This window comes from Chlorocebus sabaeus, chromosome 1, assembly GCF_047675955.1.
Source record: "Chlorocebus sabaeus isolate Y175 chromosome 1, mChlSab1.0.hap1, whole genome shotgun sequence".
NCBI classification, from domain to species: Eukaryota; Metazoa; Chordata; class Mammalia; order Primates; family Cercopithecidae; genus Chlorocebus; species Chlorocebus sabaeus.
Genome location: NC_132904.1, coordinates 55,854,605 through 55,871,259, shown reverse-complemented (window position 1 = coordinate 55,871,259; position 16,655 = coordinate 55,854,605). Strand labels below are relative to the sequence as shown.

At 45.0% G+C, this 16,655-nt stretch overlaps 1 protein-coding gene and 1 long non-coding RNA gene across 5 annotated transcripts in view; one reads left to right on the top strand and one right to left on the bottom strand.

Moving 5' to 3' along the window:
• Positions 1–27: 27 nt before the first annotated feature.
• The window catches only part of LOC140712262 (uncharacterized), a 65,402-nt gene continuing 48,774 nt past the window's right edge, over positions 28–16,655 (top strand). Inside the window, exon 1 of the long non-coding RNA XR_012093810.1 lies at positions 28–468. This is a non-coding gene — a long non-coding RNA (uncharacterized lncRNA). The remainder of the gene's footprint in view (positions 469–16,655) is intronic.
• SCUBE2 (signal peptide, CUB domain and EGF like domain containing 2) overlaps positions 5,159–16,655 on the bottom strand; it is an 83,223-nt gene continuing 71,726 nt past the window's right edge. For 3 of the 4 annotated variants that reach the window (XM_008007377.3, XM_008007342.3, XM_008007387.3), the window contains 2 exons: positions 10,547–16,654; positions 5,159–6,847 (listed from right to left, as the gene is read on the bottom strand). In XM_008007377.3, the coding sequence (XP_008005568.2) occupies positions 16,502–16,654 (153 nt within the window). In that variant the 3' untranslated portion in view covers positions 5,159–6,847; positions 10,547–16,501. The remainder of the gene's footprint in view (positions 6,848–10,546; position 16,655) is intronic. The other variant, XM_073018529.1, reaches the window with a different exon arrangement.

Genomic DNA, 16,655 nt, shown 5'->3' with positions numbered 1-16,655 from the left:
AGTGCGCGCGCGGGGGGCGGGGCCGGCACAGAGTCCACGCCCCGCGCGGCTCCCTGGTGTCCCGCGTGCCCTGCTCACCCGGTGGCAAAGCGGGAGAGGAGGAGGCGGCGCTGGTGGGAGTGACCCGGCGGGCCGAGAATCCACCGCGGCCTCTTCACCCAACCGCCCCCTCCTGCGTGGGAGCCCCGCATCCCTTGGACGGGTGTGGGGTCTGGGGCCCGATGCCCTGGCAGCCCCGCCCATCTCCGCCGCTGGCCGCGGGTCCCTGCTCACCTGTCCACGCCGTGGCCGACCCGGGGATAACCGACAGCCGGGCCATGACTCGAGTCCCGCCGCCCGCGCCGCTGCTGGGCTTCTCGGAAACGCACCTCCACACCGCCAGCCGGGGCTCCAGCGCCCACCGCCCGGGCCCGGAGGACTGACGGCTCCCTTCGAAGTTGGGAGCTGTCGGGATTTTTCCAACTTCAGGTCGGTCCCCACCCACCGGGCCACGTGACTGAGGAGGGGGCAGCCGGTGCAGGCGTGTGGAGGAGCCTTTCGGGACCTCCTCCCGCGGGCACCCTCTGCCTGCAGCCGGGCACCCGGCCCGCGTTTCCGAGCCGGGGGAGCAGGTGCGGTCGGAAGCCCGCGGGCGGGCATAGAACAGGGGAGTGGCGAGGGTCCCCCACCTCCGCGGGAGCGCACGCGGCTGCGAGCCCTACATCTGCTCTCCGACCAGAGAAGCACCTGTTTTTCTCAACAAGTGCTAGGACTTACCATCTAAAGAATCATTCACCATCCCTCCAGCGTCCTTAGTAGGAGCGATTGGAACCCGTTTTTCTTCTTGAATACATATTTTTAAGCCTTTCTAATCAGGCTTCAGGCATCCTGGATTCTGGTCTCGACGTTGTGATTTGGTACAAACCACGTTTCCATTCTGGAAACCACAACAACCCCCTCCATCCCATCACACAGGAGCAGACCTGGATGAGAAATATGTGCACTCAGCAAAGAACCAATGATAAAAGTAACAATATCGACGCTTACTGGGCCTTTACTATGTGCCAGGTACTGGAATAGACACTTAAAATGTAGTATCTCATTGGATCCTGGCAACAGCTTGTAAGATAGTATTCTCATCACCCCCATTTTACAGGCAAATGCCTGATACCTTCTGTCTGGCCTCCTGAATGCTCCCTAGTTCCATTCCAATCCGTTGTTCACTGTGCTGCCAGAGTAATCTTCTCAAACAATAAGTGTGATCATCTCACTTCCCTGCTAAGAGCACCTCAAAAGGCTTCCTATTGCTCTTAAGAGAAACCCACATTCTTGCATGGTCTGCCTAGACCCTGCATATCCACTCTGTGCTTCAGCCTCATAGCCCTTCTTCCAGTTCCTTCCAGTCACCTGTTGCCAAATGGCCTGCCTTTGACTGTCCTGCTCCCTCTGTGTGCAGTGTCCCCTCCTACCTTCTTCAGGAAACTCCTATGCTTCTTCCAGACCTCAGCTCCATTATCATTTCTTTAGGAAAGCCTTCTCTGACCTTCCAGAGAGGGTGAAGTCTCTCTAATTATATACTATGTATCTCTTGGGCATTTCACTTTCTGTGGGGGTAGGGGTAGGGGGGTACTGGTTGTTTAATTTGTCTCCCCCACTGATTGGAACCTCCAGGAAGGTGACTGAATCCGTTTTTTGCTTAGCATTGATGCCCTAATATGCAGATAATTCTCAATAAATACTAGTGAAAGGATGGCAAAAAGTTAAGGTCATACCAAAGAAATCAAGTGGTAAAGCTGGCATCTACTCCCAGAACCTGTGCTGGACTACCTAGATCTGGAGAGACTGGGTTTGACCTCATGAAGTTGCTACTTTTCCTCTGTTCTGCCTTCAACACTTGCCCCAGTTTCAGACACTGTGGGAAAACAAATCCAGAAGGCTGCTCACTTGGCTTCAAGGAAGCCCCAGGGCTGGATTCTTCCCTGTGTGCCCACCCTCTACTCTCCCCTACACACGGAGGACAGGGTTTCTAGGAGACAGGTGGGATTGCTGCTCACCTTCCAGTCCCCTGGCACACTTCCAGCAGTGAACAACAGTGGCTGCCCTGGCCCCTTCTGTCCCGTCACCTGGATCCCTGCCTGATAACTCCTCCAGGTGTGGGTCACCCAGGGAACAGTGAAAGACAGCTTTGCCTTGTCTATCTAGGATAGGTGCCTCTGAGCTTGGCAAAGCATCAGGACAGGTCCAACAGTGAGGGCCCCTAGGGCTAGGGCTGGGACAGTGACTTTCCTCAGGGAGGAAGCCAGGCAGGTAGACACTCTCGGGGGGAGTTGGAATCCCCATTCTTCAGGCTGCTCAGCTCAGTCCTGCAGCCTTTTTTGCTGAGGATGTCCTGACAGAAGAAAGGGGCTCTTTTCACAGCTAGATCCCCCTGGGAACACTAGGAAGCTGAATCTCTCTAGTTGAACTGGAATTTACCCATATCAGGTGTTGCTGAAAAATAAATGGGGCCCGCCTGGAACTGGGAATCTTTTTGTGAATTCAGAGCTCTTTGGTGTAGTGGCATTTGTGTTCTGCAGTTGGGTCTGTGGCTGTAATACCTGTTGGTCCCCTCACCTGTCTGAGGCCTTCCTTGGACAGACTGATACCGTCACCGTCCTCAAGACTGCCTGCTTAATTTAAGGAGAGTTATCTCTGGGTGGTTTATCCTGTTTGCCCAAATGACTTTGAGTAAATCACTTCCTACCTCTGAGCCTCAGTTTCCATATCTGTAAAATGGATGTAGTGAGATTGCATATACAGTTATGCTTTGTCAACTCTCTAGGGCTGTACCAACAGAAAAGATTATTATTAATCCTCCGTATAGCCAACCAACCTCCCCTGCCTCAGTGACCCATCTTGCAGGAAGTAACATACAATATGGTTGTTAAAAACACAGGTTTTGGAGTCTAATACACTAGATTTGAATCCCTGCTCTGCTGCTTACTAGCTATGTGACCAGTTAGTTACTGCACCATTGTGAGCTTTCAGTTCTTCATCTAGAAAATTGTGCCAATATGTCTACTTCTCAGGGCTGCTGTGAGAAATAAAATGATAGTATAATACACTGGTCATGTAGCATAGGCTCAGCAGAAGGTAGCAACCATCATTACCTGGAACAACTTCAGGAAAAATTGTAGGTTGCAGAACTCTCAGATCGGGGCTGGCCTATCCCTTCTCCAGGCTTCCCTACAGAGCTTCAGACACGAAACCAGACTTGAGCATCATACCCTGTCCCTAGAGTGAAGGCCTCCTGAGGCAAGGGCTGGCCAGCTCTCTTCCTCTCTTCAGTGTCTCCAGAGTCTGGATTTTCCATGTGCAATGGCTCTATCCTAAACTTCTCTGCATCTTCCCTTGGCTGTTATAGAAGATCTGTACTTGAAAATCATACTAGAAAATCCAGTACTGTTTCAGTTAGAATGCTATTCATGTTATTCTTCTTATAAGTGACAGATAGCCAGTTGAAAATTTCTTATGTGAAAATGTAAATTTGTGGTCCCCTTAATTTAAAAGTGCAGGACTTCAGGCATGGCTGGATCCAAAGACTCAAATGGCATTATCACTGTGTTTCAGCTCTGCTTTCCTCTGAGCTGATGCCCCTATAGGCAGGCCCTTCTTGTCTGATGGCTATTTGCGGCTCTAGGCTTACAACCTATTCTCCCAGCAACCCTCTTTTGGGTCTTCAGCTAACAGAGAGGCCTTTAAGAATGAGAAACAGGATGAGTGCTGAGGCTGGGAGGCCTGAAAAGTAGAGGAGAAGAACAGAGGATAAAGGGGAAACTGCCAAGAAATTTTCCTCCCCATTTCCTCCCTACTCATGCATATTGACCTTGGCCATACCCTGAAGTTAGAATGGCCACTCTTAGGACCCTCTTCATGCACTACCCCATTCTTTCCTCCTCAGATGTCCTCACCACTACCCCAACCCCCTTTGGCAGGAAGATTCTTCAAACAGTTATCCAGATGTGTGCCAGGATCTCTGGCCACATGGTACCCCTGATTGGCACCCAGCCCTGAAGACTGTGTCTGCTTTGGCAGGTTAAAGCAAGAGATATTTCTGTCCTTTTCCTTCAGAGTGATTGCCAACATCACCATGGCCTCAAGAAACAGGGCTGATGGCAGCTCTGCTGGTGTTTTCCAAAGTTGCCTGGGTCTTTTTGATCCATTACAGTCAGCAATGATTTGGTTTCATTTCCCGAGATGAGAACAGGCTTTGACCTCAACTCAGACAGCAAAAGAGGAGAAACAATGGAAAGAAAGAAAAACTCAGTATCTGAAGGAAGTGTGTCTGGTGGAAGTGGGGAAGTGGGGAGTCTAGGCTTGGCTTTGAATCTGGCTCCACCCTTCGCTTTCTGTGGGACCTTGGCCAAGTTACTGAAGCTCTCTGAGTCTCAGTTTACCCATCTTGCAGGGTTCTGTCTCATTTGAGTGAAATAATATATAAAGGCACAAAGTGGGCTCTCAATAAATATGTCCTGTTCCTCCTCTTTCCTTGCCCTCTCCAACATAGGTAGGGAACCCAGAAAAAGAGTGGCCCTTCTGAGCCTAACGGGAAACTCTTCAGTATGGAAACAAGAACTCTGAAGATGGCAAGTCTCTCAGAATACAGCAAAGCATAGGCCTAACCCACCTGCTCCATATATCTTTATGTCATCCCCAGCCAGAGGGGACAAGGCCTGTAGAGTGGCTCACACTGATGAGTAACCTGTCTACCTCAAGAGCACTGAGGGCTCTACCTCCTTCCCCCCAGTTAACTAAGCATGTTGCTCGGATGTGATGGTGTGCATGCTGGGCAAGCCACAGGAGCTGGGGGCCAGTGGCAGCAGAGAGGTGAAGTGCTCTGTGGAACATGTGTAGACTCCCAGGTGTACAAACACGTGCACACGCTCATGCTCATAGTGTTCCCTCTGACCAGTTTTCACACTGCTCTACACTGCCCAAAGAGAAAAGTCATTCAAGATTCTTTACAAACTTTTAATTTGTAAAAAAAATTTGAAACTTACAAAAAGTTGCAAACATAAAAATAGTAGAAAGAACACCTGTATATCCTTTTCACAGATTACCTGTTATTAACATTTTACTCCATTTGTTTTTCAGGTACTTATTGGCCATTTGTTTATCTTCCTTGGAAACGTGTATTCAAATCCTTTGCCCATTTTTAACTGAGTTATTTGTCTTCTTATTATTGAATTGTGAGAGTTCTTTTTTTTTTTTTAATACTTTAAGTTCTGGGGTACATGTACAGAACATGCAGGTTTGTTACATAGGTATACATGTGCCATGGTGGTTTGCTGCACCCATCAACCTATCATCTACATTACGTATTTCTCCTCAGCCCCCGACCCTGCAATGGGCCCCTGTGTGTGATGCCCCCACTCCAGTGTCCATGTGTTCTCACTGTTCAACTCCCACTTATGAGTGAGAACAGGCAGTGTTTGGTTTTCTGTTTCTGTGTTAGTTTGCTGAGAATGATGGTTTCCAGCTTCATTCATGTCCCTGCAAAGGACATGAACTCATCCTTTTTTATGGCTGCATAGTATTCCATGGTGTGTATGTGCCACATTTTCTTTATCTAGTCTATCATTGATGAGCATTTGGGTTGGTTCCAAGTCTTTGCTATTGTGAACAGTGCCGCAATAAACATACGTGTGTATGTGTCTTTATAGTAGAATGATTTATAATCATTTGGGTATATACCCAGTAATGGAATTGCTGGATCAAATGGTATTTAAAGTTCTCATTCCTTGAGAAATTGCCACACTGTCTTCCACAATGGTTGAGCTAATTTACATTCCCACCAACAGTGTAAAAGCATTCCTATTTCTCCACATCCTCTCCAGCATCTGTTGTTTCCTGACTTTTTAATGATCACCATTCTAACTGGCATGAGATGGTATCTCATGGTGGTTTTGATTTGCATTTCTCTAATGACCAGTGATGATGAGCTTTTTTCATATGTTTGTTGGCTGCATAAATGTCTTCTTTTGAGAAGTGTCTGTTCATATTCTTCGCCCACTTTATGATGGGGCTGTTTTTTTCTTGTAAATTTGTTTAAGTTCTTTGTAGATTCTGGATATTAACCCTTTGTCAGATGGATAGATTGCAAAAATTTTCTCCCATTCTGTAGGTTGCCTGTTCACTCTCATGATAGTTTCTTTTGCTGTGCAGAAGCTCTTTAGTTTAATTAGATTCCAATTGTCAATTTTGGCTTTTATTGCCATTGCTTGTGGTGTTTTAATCATGAAGTCTTTGCCCATGCCTGTGTCTTGAATGGTATTGCCTAGGTTTTCTTCTAGAGTTTTTATGGTTTTAGGTTTTATGTTTAAGTCTTTAATCCATCTTAATTTTTGTATAAGGTGTAAGGAAGGGATCCAGTTTCAGACTTCTGCATATGGCTAGCCAGTTTTCCCAACACCACTTGTGAAATAGGGAATCCTTTCCCCATTGCTTGTTTTTGTCAGGTTTGTCAAAGATCAACTGGTTGTAGATGTGTGGTGTTATTTCTGAGGCCTCTGTTCTGTTCCATTGGTCTATATATCTGTTTTGGTACCGGTACCATGCTGTTTTTGTTACTGTAGCCTTGTAGTATAGTTTGAGGTCATATAGCGTGATGCCTCCAGCTTCATTCTTGTTGCTTACGATTGTCTTGGCTATGTGGGTCTTTTTTGGTTCTGTATGAAATTTAAAGTAGCTTTTTCCAATTCTGTGAAGAAAGTCAATGGTAGCTTGATGGAGACAGCATTGAATCTACAAACTACTTTGGGAGGTATGGCCATTTTCACGATATCAATTCTTCCTTTTCAAGGACCTCTTCAAGGAGAACTACAAACCACTGCTCAAGGAAACAAGAGAGGACACAAACAAATGGAGAGTTCTTTATATATTCTAGCTACAAGTCTCTTGTCAGATATGATTTGCAAAGTTTTTCTGCCATTCTATGAGTTGCCTTTTCACTTTCTTGATGACTTCCTTTGACTCATAAAAATGTTAAATTTCATTTGCTTCCCTGCAAAACACACACACACACACACACACACACACACACACACACCCCAACTTTTTTCTGAACCATTTTAGGATAGATTACATATATATTGTGACCCTTTACCACTAATACTTCATTGTATATTTCCTAAAAATAGGAATTTTTCTCTTATGTAACCACAATACAGATAGAAACTTGATAAATTTACATCGATATAATACTTTTATCTAAGCTACTATTCATGTTCCGATTTTTGACAGTTGACCATTTATAACACATTCCTCCAGTACAGGATTCAGGCTAGGAGCAGGTATTGTATTTGGTTGTCATGTCTCTTTAGCCTCCTTTAATCTGGAACATTTCCACAGCTTTCTTTGTCCTCCACGACACTGACATTTTTGACATTCAAAATGTCAAAATTCAAAAATGTCAGTGTCATTAAAAAGGGTTAACTGGTTAACACAAAAACCAGTTAACCCTTTTTAGTTACTGGTTTCTGTGTGTGATATAATTCACATACCATAAAATTCACCCAATTCATACAACTGTACTTAATATGTACAATTCAATAATTTTAAATATATTCGGAGAGTTGTGCAACCATCACCACAATGACTTCTAGAACATTTCATCATCCCAAGAGAAACTTGGTACCCATTAATCATTCCCCATTGCCTACCAGTTTCTTCAGCCCTAGGCAACTAACTTGTAATCCACTTTCTGTCTCTATGAATTTGCCTATTCTGGACATTTCGTGTAATGGAATCATACAATGCATGGTCTTTTGTGACTGGCTTCTTTCATGTAGCACACTGTTTTCAAAGTTCATCCATACTGTAGCATGTATCAGTATTTAACTATGGCCAAATAATAGTCCATTGTACAGCTATACCACATTTTATCTAGCTGTACATTAGTTGATAGATATGTAAGCTGTTTCCACTTTTAAGCTATTATGACTAATGTTGCTATGAAATCTCATGTAGAAATCTTTTTGTGCCTTTTATTCATCTCCTGTAGTAGAATTGCTGGGTCACATGGTAGCCTGTGTGACCTTTGAGGAATTAACAGACTGCTCTCCAAAGCAGCTGCACCATTCTACATCTCCACCAGCAGTGTATGAGTGTTCCAATTTATTCACATCCTCATCAACAATTTTTACCATCTGTATTTTGTATTATAGCCATCCTAGTGAGGTTGAGATGATATCTCATTGTGATTCTGATTTGTGTTTCCCTGATGACTAATGATGTTAAGCATCTTTTCAGGTGCTTATTGGTCGTTTGTTTGTCTTCTTTGGAAACATGTCTATTAAAATCCTCTGTCCATTTTTAATTGAGTGATTTGTCTCATTATTATTGACTCATAAGAACTCTTTATATATTGTAGCCATTAGTCTCTTGTCAGATATATGATTTCCAAACATTTTCTACCATTCCATGGGCTACCTTTTCACTTCTTAATAGTGTCCTTTGAAACACACAAGTTTTAAAATTTCACTGATGTGCAAGTTGTTTTTCAACTTCCCTCCCTTTTTAAAACAGAGCATTCTTCATTTTGTGTTTGTCTGCATTTTCCTTGTATTGAGATGGAGGTGATGCATTTTGGCCTAAGTACAGTATAGGTGATGGTATGTTCTCAGAATATCACATCTGCAGGCACATGATATCCATCTGTCCTTTATTGGACATGCTAATTTCGATCATCTGGTCAAGGTATTGCCTGATTTCTCTGCTGTATAATTACTGGCTTTTTTCCTATCCCATTCATGATGTTTAAAAAGATGAAATTCACTCTTTTCAGTCTGTCTACACTCCATCAGCACATTGCACTTCGAGTTCTGTACTCTCCCTGGCACATGCTGCACAGTGGCCAGACCCACCTTGGCTGGGCCTGTGTCCTCATGTCTCAGAAAGGGGCTTTGTTCCACTGACCACAGGTTTCATGCAAATTTTTCACACCCTGCTACAGTGAGTGTCTTCATTGACTTTGCTTGCCTAGAGACCTGAGTACTGCCTTCTTGGACTCAGAAGTTGGATGTTGCCATGCTGGAAACATGAAATAGAAATAGGCAGTTCTGGAAAACATGTAATTCTGGGCTCAGAGGGGGATGTACTGTGATCCTCACATACCAGGGGCTGAGGATTGGGACTCAGAAAAAGATAAAGGATTGAGAGGCCGTGCCGTGTATGTGTACTTGTGTGTGTGCTGTCCCTGACCTAAGAGAAGCTCAGGAGATGGGAAGAGCTCATTTTACCTTTTCAGCTCAGGAGGACAGGGGTATTTGGAAGGCCTTGTGTGAGAACCCAAATCAGGCGTCATAGCCTTTCATTCCTACTTCAAGCTTTAACTCTTCTGTTGCTAGGACACACCCCACTAGAAAAACTGTGACTAAAGAACATTCTGTCTCAGTGAAATGGGGAAAACCAGCAGAGAATGAACCCCTTTAAAGAACGTATCTTGGGTTTAACTTCTAAAGTCTCAAGAAATGAAAGGTAATGATGAAGATGAGGATGACAGTTAACATTTATTGGGCCCTTACTACGTGCCAGGCAACGTTTCAAGAGTTTTCCAGGTATTAACTTATGTAATTCTCAAAACAACTGTATCTGGTAGGTACTATCATTATCTTTATTTACCACATGAAGAAACTGAGGCACAGAGAAGTTAAATAACTTCCACAAGGTCACATAGCTATTAAGTGGCAGAACTGGGATACAAATCCAGGTACCGTAAAGGACATAATGGGAGTCTTGGAGAATATGAGCATTATGAATCATAAATCTTAGAGAAGGCACCTATCAGTGTGATAAATGTAGAGAATGTGCTTTCAGAGAAGTACATTAGGAATACTGGGCCGGGGGAGTATGGGTGAGTGATGCTGCTCAAGTCATCCCAGTTCCTCATGGGGAGCCTTAGTGATGGTTTATCAAGCCTCTTTGTTGTTGTTGTTGTTGTTGTTTTTGAGATAGCATCTCACTCTGTCACCCAGGCTGGAGTGCAGTGGCACAATCTTGGCTCACTGCAACCTCTACTTCACAGGTCAAGCAATTCTCCTGCCTCAGCCTCCCGAGTAGCTGGGATTACTGGCATGTGCCACTACCGTCCGGCTAATTTTTGTACTTCTAGTAGAGACAGGGTTTTCACCGTGCTGGCCAGGCTGGTCTTGAACTCCTGACCTCAAATGATCCACCCTCCTTGACCTCCCAAAGTGCTGGGAGTGCAGGCATGAGCCACCGTGCCTGGTCCTATCAAGCCTCTTATACTTGGCACCTGCATTACTCAAAACTCCAGTTTAGGTACCTGATGTGGCTACTAAAAGCTGCCTTCTGCAAGCCAAGTCACCTGGAAGTAACATTGGGGTTCCAATGTGCTATACTTTCCACAGTTTTATAGCATGATCAGGCATCTCACACACACACAGCTGCATTGACAGTGGGTGCTGATGACCAATTTGTGGTCACACACGATGGGTTACCCACAAGGCTGCAGAGGGCTGCACTTAGTAGGCTTGGCCAGGGTTCACCACAAGCTCACACTCCGTACCTCCATGCTCTTCTGCTGTGCATGCTGCTTCAGACATTACTGGGCTCTGTCTTCTTTGGGGCACTGGATCCAGTTCCTGCTTAGCAGCTATTACTTTTTTTCAACTGCAACACATGTAATAAGGCAAAGCCAGCACCAAAGCTCAAATTTGAGGTAGGCTTGTATTTCTACTTTTTGCATTTTGTAGGGAAAAGACAGAAAACTTCAAACTGTGGCCCAAAATTATCCTTCAGTCCTAGGATACCGTGTAGGATCACAGAACAATCCAAGGCAGTGGTAAAACATGCAATATTATAATCGAGGAGTAGATTTTCTCCTCATCATTCCTTCAACTCCTTTTCCCTTCTGACTCAGGACTATATATCCAGCCTACCCAGGTGCCTAGACCATAACAGTGAATACATGAATATGCTGTGTGTGTATTTGAGATTCAGAGCGTTGTTGATAGTTTGAAATGACCTCGATCAATGAGTTTGGACTTGGTCACTAGTTTTTCTCTGCCAAGCAGAGAAAAAAGGAAAATATCTAAACAAACTCTGAGGGCTGTGTCAAACAACATGCAATCAATCAGTTGTCAAACCACAGCCCTAGTCCCCAGGGCCCCTTGGGTAAGATCTTGTCTTGAATTATGGGCATGTAAGGTCTGAGGCAGTGGGATGGGAGACAGAAACACAGGTTGACTCCATATTGCAACCACTAGGTGGCACCTGTTTGAGGAACTGCCCAAATGGCTTGTTCACAACTTGGAGCATTGGTCAGCTTGGCTTGACATGAAATGCCAAGGTCTAGATGGGCGGATAAAGAAGCTTGCCAGGGCCAGTGCTGCCAGGCTTGGTTTGAGGAGCCAGTGCTCTAGAAGGGGCCTGGATTCATGACTCTAATGAAGAGCTCATCCTATCTAAGACAGCAGCTCCCTCCCACCACCTCCTCATTCTTTGTCCTTTAGCCCTTCCTTGTTTATAACACTCATCACTACTTGACTTTACAGTATATGTTCATTTGTTTATTGTCTGTCTCCCCAGACTGGAACCCAAATTCCAAAAGAGCAGGGAGCTTCTTTTGCTCCCTGTAGTATCCCTGGCTCCTACAATGTCTGGCTCTTAATAGGCTCTCCATAAATATATGTTGCATAAATGAATGAATGACCAAATACATAATAAGAAATCATTAGTAACTAAGGTCTGTAGTTGCACCTCCTTTACGAGACACTCTGAAAACCAAGCACTACTGAGTTACTGTCATTGTCTGTGGTAAGTGGGTTTAATTTGTATCCCTTTTATTCAACTAAGGCAAACTGCCTATATTAGAGTGGTTTCATTTTCTAAATCTATTTTGATGCTACTGTGTTCTCTGGAAAGCGCTCCCTGCTGAGTAGTGAGATCTTCATGGCTGTATCACTGACATGGATCACAGGAGCAGCCTTGCTGTGTTAATAGGCCCCTGAGGATTGTCCCCTGCGGGCTGATCGAGACTGCCTGAAGGGAGAAGGAGGCAGGGTACTACAAATATTAGGATACCTCTGAGCTGGGATCACAAGCCCCTGGAGTGGAAGATGGTCACAGAAATGATGCCTCACCAAGGCCTCTAAGTTTCTGTGCATGGGCCCCTACTGGCCTCTCCCGGGACCTTAAATCATAGGCAGCTGATGGCTTGCCTAGCTAGAGGGCCATATGTAACAAGGTTCCCTCAACTTGATGAGGAACTGCTTTACTCCAGCCTCAGCTAGTCTATTTGCCTCCCAAATGCTGGCTAGAAGTAGTGTAGACTTCGGTAAGGCTCTCAAGATGTATCCTGTTGTGTGAAAAGAAGCAGAGATGCTGACAGTAAGAGGTATCTCTTCAGGGCTGAAAAGATTACAGCTGGGCCTGGAATGACCCCTGTGTTTTCCAGCACATAGACCCACCAACTGTGGTGGTTGGCTGCAGGCAACAGCTCCGGTACATCTTCCTGCAAAGATTTGCCAGAGGGTAAGCAAATCCTTGCACTGTGCTGTGCAGCCACTGCCTTTCCCAAGTTGCCACATGACATTTTAATATCACCTGCAAACCTAAATCTAGTGAGTACAGACACACTTAACAGCTCAGGGCATGATTCAGAGGAAGCAATTTTCCGAAGTGAAGATAATTATCTGTTAGTGTGAAAAGGCAAACACTTTTTTATTAGCATTGGAAAATCAAGGGAGGTGTGGTTAAATCCATAGATGCAGCACTTCAGTAAATGGCTAAAGAACAATATCTACAGCTGGAAGGAAGGACTGTACAGATCCACGCCCATTCAGAGTTCACCCATAGAACTAGCTCTCTTGGAGTAAAGATGGAAGCTCAGCTCTGACCTCTTCCTGTTTACTTAATAAGCAGCTCCTCAAAGTCCCGGTTCCTGTGTCCACACAGGAAATCCCAGAATTAAGAGCTTCCTGGTCTTCTTTTATTTACATGTTTCCCAGGTGACCTTAACCTGGGTAAAGTCTCATGCCTTTACTCTGTGACATTAAAACTTATATTCCAGCCCTGACCTCTCCTGGGGCTTTGTATAACCACTTGCCTATTTGAACCCTCCAGCTGGACATATGATGGGCACCTAGAACCTAGAATGGCCAAAATGGAACTCTTAACCATCTCCCCTTTTCACTGTTATATTACTGCATAAGAAGTCACCTCAAAGCCTATCATTTAAAATAATAATCACTAATTTTGCACACAAATCTCTAATGTTTTCTATGGTTCAGTGAGGACTGTTCCATGAAGCGTCAGCTGGAGCAGCTGGAGAATCCCTTTCCAAGATGGCTTACTCATGCAGCTGGCAAGTTTCGCTGGCTGTCGCCTGGGAGTTCAGCCTGGCCAGCGGGTGGAAGGACTGTGGTTCCTTTCCACATTGCCTCTCCACAGGCTGCTACGGCTTGCTTCCTCATGACATGGTGACTGAGTTCCAAGTGTGAATGTCCTAAGGAGAGGAAGTGGAAGCTGCTAGTGTCTTAAGCCCAGGGCCTGGAAACTCGTAAAGCATTACTTCTGCCATGTTAATATTGGTCAAGCAGTCACAGAGCCCAGAGTCAAGGGGAGGCGACATAGACCCTAACTGTCCAAGGAAGGAGCCTCAAAGAATTTGCAAACATGTTTTAAAACTGCTGCATATCCCAAACCTGCTCCTCCTAGTCTTCTCCATCTACCAGTTTCTTAGGCAACTAGGAGTCATCTTTGACTGCCTTCTTTCCCTCAGCCCTTCCATACAATCCCCATCAGCAAATTCTGTTGACTGTCCCCCAAAACATATCCAGATTCCTTCTACTTCTCTCCTCTCCACTACAACACCCTAATCCAGACAATACCTTCATCTGCCAACTGGATGGCGGCTTGGTCTGTTGCAGCAGTCTGTGAAAAACTCTCTCTGCCTTCGTGCTTGCTTCCTATTCACACAGTAGCCAGAGCTACCCTTTTAAAACATAAATCAGACTATCTCACCCCTCTGCCTAAATCCATTCAAAAGTTTGCAACATATTTAGAAATAACTCGAACCCCTCATTCTAGATTCCAAAGCCCGATGGAATCTGGTTCTCTGGCCTCATCTGTACGACCTGCCTTCTCATTAGACTACGATATACACAAATGCTTGCTCCTACCTGACAGCCTTTGCACTTGGTTTTCCTCTCTCGGAAAGCTCTTCGCCCTAATTTTCCCAAGGCTGGTTTCTTCTTGCCATTTAGTTTTCAGTTGAAATGTAATTTCCACAGAGGCCATCTATAATCCCCAATCCTAAAGTAGCCACACAATCATCTGTTACAGTAACCTTTGTTAATTTTCAACATAGCTGTGACCACTAGCTGCTACTTTTCATGTTGATGTATCTGTTCTTTGTCTGTCTCTTCCCTCTAAAATGTAATCTCCATGAGGGCAGGGACCTTGTCTGTCTTATCACTGCATCCCCAGGGCCTAGAAAGAGTGCCTGGCAGCAGTTTGATAAATATTGATGTAGCCGGTAGAAATAGTATCTCCAGACAGCCAGCCCCCAACAGGATCACAGCATCTCTTAAGGTAGTTGAGGGTATAGAGAGGAAGCTCCTCTCTATACCTCCTGGGTGTCAGTGGCTTGTGCGTGTACCAGGAACACAGCTCTGGTGCATGGGGCTGCCCCATGGAGGACCATAGTGACTGGGTTTATGTAGCCTCCTTCCAACCCCCAGAGTATTCCCATCCCTACCCTTCTTGTGAAATCAGCAAGACAGGATCACACAGTCATGAGCACAAAGTTGCTAACATGCTTGGACAGAATGGTGCAGCTCAGCTCACCTCACCTTCACATCAGTGCAGTCAATAACTCGGGTTATGTGACATTCGAATTTTCATCTTATGGTCAGACTCGGAAATATAGGCCAAGCTCCAGTATAACAAAGTCCAAGTGCTTGTTTTAATGCAATATTTTAAATGATGATGTTCAAACTTTTGAAGAGAAATCTGAAAGTGAATATTTAGGGCCCATCCAAATAAAGAAGGTTGATTAGGACTTTTAAAGAATCAATGTTATTAACAGGTTAAAAAAGCAACACTGAGGTGAAAAGCAAGTTTAACCATAACGAAGTTGTCTTTGTTTTCTTCAAAAATGCTTGTTAAACTTTTTTTTTAGCACTTTGGTATAGAGAATTGGCTGTGCATAGAACTGTTATTGAAATAACAAAACACTATAGTTGTAGGTAGTCCATCCATTAGGGAAATGGTGGCTTGTTTGATTGGATTCTTTTTTATTCACTGTAATGAGATTTTTGCTTGGGGATTTAAATGTTTAAAGATTCAATAACACTGAAAATTCAAGTTCAAGAAATGACGGTGAGGCCCCGCTGGGCTGACCCAAAGTGACATGATCGTGTGGCATTTAGAGGGTGTTTCCAGCAGTGCTGTTACTGTTAGAGAATGAGACCACCCTTCAAGGGGCTGCTCATGTCCATGGAGCAGAGTCCATCTCTCACATTTGAGAGTGGGGAAGGAAGGTGTACATGACAGGCTGGGCCTCACCACACCCACCTGGACCTCAGATCCCTTGTGATGGGAAGCCCACTTGGGGAGTAGAACCCTTGGCAATACTGACTCAGGGTTGGTGAAATCTCCTTTTCATGACAATTGATGATTCTTATCCACTGAGGAAATTACATTTCACCTGAACTCCCCAATCCCTCAGGCAATGGCCAGCAGAGTGTCCGAGGGCACAGCCGAAGGTGCGAGAGTCGGCACTGTGCGTTTGCTGCAGGGTGGAAGCTGGCAACGAGGAGGGCTGGCAATAAATGTACATTATTATGTCTCCAGAAGTGCTTAGTTTTTATCTATTTATTTCTAATTCTTTCTGCTTTAAGTTTTGTGTTTTTTTTTCCATGATCACTGCTTAGAACTCAAGCTCCTGGGATCAAACTTGTATCACACAGGCTGGAGAAGGCTGTGGAGAAACTGAGTCCTCCCAGGTCTCAAGGTGGGTGGAGGGAGCCTGCAGGGGTCTCCTTCCCTCCCCTCTTGCCTGTTCTGCCTGATCAGAGCCTGCACACGAGTGCAGAGGGCTCCCTTAGAGAGCGCTGGGCTAGAGGAAGCTGAAGTTTCAGAATAAGCATCCTATTCTGTGGCCTCCTTTCCACTACAAACTCCTTGAGGAGGAGTGAGACCCCAGAAGGACAGGTGAGTCTCACCTAGGCTGACCAAAGTCCAGCTCAGCCAGCCCTTGGTGTATCCAAGATATCCGCCCACAGCAGTGAGAAGCTGATGCCACTCAAAGCCATTCTCAGTCTACATCCACGATGCTGGGAAAGAAAAACCAAGTTCAATTTACCAAAATATCTGTATTATCTATAAAAATTGAACTCTAATGAGTCACTGATACTGGAGGCAGCAATATCTGACTGTGCTGACATGCAGAAGGAAGATAGCTCTGTCCCATCAACCCTATAGCAGAACATTTGTACTGAGAGGCATGTGGGCGGAGTCATTTGTAAGGCCTCAAAAACCTGGACACTTTGGAACGTAGCAATCGGATGAAAGATCTTGGAAACATCTCTCGGGACTCCTGGGCTGTGTACTTGAAATAGTTCTGGGGATGGGCCAGGACATCAAACAGAGCCTTGATAAGTTTCTTATCC